This window comes from Vanessa cardui, chromosome 6 (assembly GCF_905220365.1).
Source record: "Vanessa cardui chromosome 6, ilVanCard2.1, whole genome shotgun sequence".
In the NCBI taxonomy this organism is placed as follows: domain Eukaryota; kingdom Metazoa; phylum Arthropoda; class Insecta; order Lepidoptera; family Nymphalidae; genus Vanessa; species Vanessa cardui.
The window spans coordinates 9,367,774-9,372,752 of NC_061128.1; the positions used below are offsets into that span (position 1 = coordinate 9,367,774).

The 4,979-nt window shown below is 44.3% G+C and overlaps 1 protein-coding gene across 1 annotated transcript; it reads right to left on the reverse strand.

Annotated features, from left to right (window-relative positions):
• Positions 1–2,056: 2,056 nt before the first annotated feature.
• Positions 2,057–4,614, reverse strand: LOC124530224 (silk gland factor 3). The gene has a single exon (XM_047104273.1). It carries the CDS (start codon positions 4,400–4,402, stop codon positions 3,296–3,298), a length of 1,107 nt encoding a protein of 368 aa, XP_046960229.1. The 5' UTR covers positions 4,403–4,614; the 3' UTR covers positions 2,057–3,295.
• Positions 4,615–4,979: the final 365 nt, after the last annotated feature.

Below are 4,979 nucleotides of genomic sequence, written 5' to 3' on the forward strand. Positions count from 1 at the left end.
CAAGTTTCAAATTAAAGAAATACTCTAACAGTAAATCGCATTTTATTTTCAAACTATATTGTATTCACAACTGGCAGTATAGAAACCAAACAATTATTTTTTGCTTCTAATCATATATGTATATAATAAAATAAGAAATTGAGTTATATCGTTATATTTTATACATCAAAACAATTGTACAAACAAGAAAAACAGCTTTATTATATAGACTTTTTTAACACGAACAAGTTTCACTAGGTATCATCGCAACGCTTCATTAGTCCAGAGGAATGTCATTTCGTCCCTGGCAAACACGTGATGTTTTTGTTCAACCAGCGCTCTGACTATTTGCTTAACTTCTTGCTTTTTATAATGACAGGTGAAAACCTACGGAATCATCGATGCGGTGAGCCAATCAATAAATAAACGCCTGTCAAACGATGACAATTAAAGTGTTAAAAATACTATATAAACTTCTGTTAAATAATGCGATAATGGTACTGTAATTATTCCGAAATAACGTCGGCATAATAAACCTCTTTTGGTAAAGGTAAGTCAAATTTGCCAGTAGATTTTCCAGGGGAACTCTAGCTGATATACCTATATTACTAATGACATAAAATTATTAAATAATGTCATTTTTTTTTTTTTTTTCAAATGTAATTTACTTTGTAGACATAGTAATTCTTATCGATGGAACGAATTAATCGTCTCACTAAATGATTATTGATGCTAACCCGTTACCCAATGGATTTGGAAGTCGAAATCTTTAAAGTTATGGCAGTTCTAAAGGAAATTTTACGTAACTCGTATTAAAGATCATTTTTTTATATCGATAAATCAAAGGTGGAAGGCGAACGGCGCGGCAGGTAGCGGCCTGAGACCGCGCACATTAATAATAAAATGATCGATTTGTTAGTAAAAATATCACTGTTAAATTCTGTTTACGATTACCACGATCTTTAATACAACGATCACCCTGTATATAAATTAACAGGAAAGATTTTAATTGATGCTATCTTCTAGAACAATGATTGTATTCAACGAATAGTTACGTTTCGTGTACAAAAACACTAGTAACCTTTGTAAATAATGTATAATATGGCATTTGTGTCGTAATCAGTTATTAAATAATAACGGTAGAAATATTTTAAACTTACAACTTATAAATTACATGAAGGTGTGTATTTGTGTATGATTAATCAATTATCAGAATTATTTGAACATATTAGATATAATAGAATATAACCAACACTCAATATATGCAGTGTTAAACTTACTCTGTGAAAAGTATGGTAAGTATGAAAATCTCTTTATTTTATAATATGAAAATATTTTTATTATACTATGTCATGTATGTGTAATGTATATGTTATACTTGAAGGATATAACTTAGGGCTCATCCTAAGTTACAATTATTTGAATAATGTTATATTGAAGAAAGCACATATGTGCTTAATTTTAGGAATGTTTAACTTAATAGTAAGTCGGCTAAGTATTAAATTGCAAATAATTTCTCAATAAAAAAGGTTTTATATCATACAATATAATCCGTTAATAATAAGTGTCATACAAAAAAAAAACATTTTAAAGGATAGACTTCCTTCAAAATTATATTTAATAAATGTTAAGACTCAGATCGGTTTCCAACAAAAAGTGCACACGAGAAATGTAAGCAAGATCACTTTGTCAGTTAATTAGGTGCTTGATGAATTCTAAATCAAGTAAGAATCTATGTTACTTGTACTGGCTTGATTTGAACGTCCGTTGTGTATGTTACTTTACTGGTCTTGCAACTTGTCGCTGTCGCACTAATCAGCTTAGAAGCAACTGATAAAATGAAATGTTCTATAAAAATAGACCTGCTCGAGTCACGGGACAGGTCTTTATATGGTTCGATTCGTAGCACAGTAAGATATGGATTCAAACACAATATCGAACGTAGAACATTTAAGTTTTTTAGTAGGTAAGTTACGACAAACGTCACATGAAGATTTTACCTGAGCCCAAAACACAAGGGTCCCTATAACAAACAACATCGTCCTGTCGACCGGGATTCACCAATAATACTACCATATAAAATATTTACTCTGGTTTATTTAAATACTTAGATAATAATATAAAACATTTTAAGACTAATTATTCATTATTTACCTACTAGAGGCTTGCACTACCACTGCCGTCTGTTCGTTATTACCTAATATAGTTTATACAGTTATATACATATCAACTTGTCAACTTCGTTGAGAATAACGAATTAATTACATTTACAAAATTGGGTTTGGTTCGATTCTGGCGAGCGCTGCACATCGCGCACTGCACTCGGCTCACGACACTCGGTACACAACACTCAGTACGACGGCACTCGCACTCGTATCGTTTACAACACAGTACTCTGCACTCAGGCTAGCTCGTAAGTTAAAACTAAACATGTCTAGTGGGGCCCTCCAACACGAACAGACATGCTCAATAAAAGTCATCATTATATCTCAGTTTCTATAAAGAACATTTTAATATATATCATTATATACGTTGCAGTAACATTATTTTATATAAAAAAAAATACCTATTTATACAAGAATTAAGTACCGAAATTGGCCACAATTACATATAAACGAAAAAACAACAAAACAATCAAAAACAGGAATAAAACCATTTTGGCATCGTATCTGCTTAATTTTCAATAAATTACGGGAGCGGGGTGAGCGGCGCGGGGCGACGGCGCGGGTCCGTCGCGCCGCGCCGCTACGCTTCGTCGGGCACTTAAAATAAAATTGCACCTATTGACTCAATCGTATTCCCTCACTGAACGAAGCTTCGACCCGATTCGTACGCTTCACTTTCAACCTCATCACTAATAGTAAGTTTACAGTAGTAGCAACGGTTTAAAATTTAATCCACACCACGACTAATCCCTGCCTGTCGGCAGGCATTATGAACATCGTTACTTTATAATATCTATAAATAAATTCGATGAAATTGTCTCTCGTGTATACGTGTAGCGCGGGGCGGACTTCGGCGGGCGCACTCGTACTTACCACCGGCGGCGGCGGCGGCGACGGCGTCGACGGCGACGAGCGCGCCCATTCTCGTTGTCGCGAACTGTCTCCGCATTGTCACACACTACGAGGTCACTGGCTCCGCGGCCGCACGCCAATTAGAGAAAAACAACTGAAACTGGGCTTTCGCGAACTATATACAGTGCGACGACCGCGGCACGCCCCTTCGGCGTGTATGTACAGCTATGTACAGGTCCCGCGGGCGGCTAGTGCGGCTCCGCGTAGAAGGGCCGCGGCGGCGCCCACGGGGCGAACTGTTAGTGCGCCGCAAGCGTGTGCGCGCTCTGTAGGCCGTGTTGCGGGTGCTGGGAGTGCGGCGCGTGCGGCGCGTGCTGGCCGTGCTGCGCGTGCGGCGGTGACAAAGCGGGCGAGTGCGCGTGCAGAGGCGGGGACCCGTGCACGTCGTGCCCGTAATGCCCGTGACCCATGCCGTCTAGCATCTCTCCGCCCAATGTGTTCGGCGGTGTCATCCTCTTTTCCTTTTGCCGGCGATTGCAGAACCAGACTCGCACAACTTCCTTCTCTAGCTGTAAACTGTCTGCGAGGCTTGTTATCTCCTGAGCGGAGGGTTTCGGTTGCTTATGGAAGTGCTGTTCGAGCGCTCCTTTTACTGACACTTCGATAGAGGTGCGCTTCTTCCGCTTACGACCCTGTGCGGCTATTTTGTCGATACTGGTGGGACTCCCTGTCGTCGAATCTGCCTCTTCGAGCCACTTTTGTAGGAGCGGTTTCAACTTACACATATTTTTAAAACTGAGCTGCAAAGCCTCGAATCGACATATCGTTGTCTGAGAGAAAACGTTTCCATAGAGTGTGCCGAGCGCAAGACCTACATCTGCCTGCGTGAAACCGAGTTTTATGCGACGCTGCTTGAATTGTTTGGCGAAGGCCTCTAGGTCATCACTGGTGGGCGTGTCCTCTTCGGGCTGATCGCGCTCAAGAGCGTGATGATGGTGAAGTGGATGCGGCGAGGGTTGCACGTCACGTAACATGTGGTGCTGGTGCATGGGCACCGGGTAGCCGCCGTGTAGCGCCACCGGTGAGCCTGCACCGTAGTGCGCAGAAACAACTGGCGCATGCCAGCCATGGCTTTGCAGGTGGCGATGCTCGTGCGGAGCTGCAGGTGGTTTGATATCGGGCTGGTGCGCGTGAGCGTGATGCTGGTGCACGGCCCAAGGGTCGGCCGGCGGCAGGGAGGCCCATGGGTTGATACCCACGGGCGCACCCGGAGACGGTGAACCGCCGGCGTGTAGATGGTGCTGGTACTTCATATCGGCGGGCTCGGCGCTACGCGGCGAGGCGGCATGGTACCCGCCGATGCTGCCGAGATCCAGCTCTCCCGGCATATACGTGGTCGCCGCCATGGCGCCGTACCTCAGATCCACGGTGGACGGCGTCTTGCCGGCTCGAAGGCTCTCGAGCCTTCACCTGGCGCACTTTTTCGCGAAACAAGCGCGTTATACGCGCGGCGCTGCGGTAGCGGCGGGGGCCACCTCACATCACCGAATTCAACAACGAGCGACATGCGCGTGCGTGCGCGGCGGCAGCACGGAGCGGACTGGGCTCGAAGCGGTGGCGGCGCACCGCGCGCCGGCGCCGGAGAGGGGCGGCCCCGCCCAGCGCCGCCCGCTAATGACGCCGTAATTGCGCGCCGCCCCGCGCTCCCCGCGTGCCTCGGCCCCTTAGTCCGCCCCGCTCCCCGCGCCGCCTCGCCTCGCCGCCGTCGCTACATCGCTACACGGCTCTGCCGCGGCTCGCTTCTCGCGATGCGAGCTCTATCACTCACACCTTGTTATTTACAAACATAATCGCTACAATTTCTGGGACTTACAGTAGAGCCGCTACTGATACTTAATAAACGCTACTGCTACACGACTGTCCTATATATATATATATATACATACATGTATTTTTTTTGTTGTTTTTCATTATACTCACCTC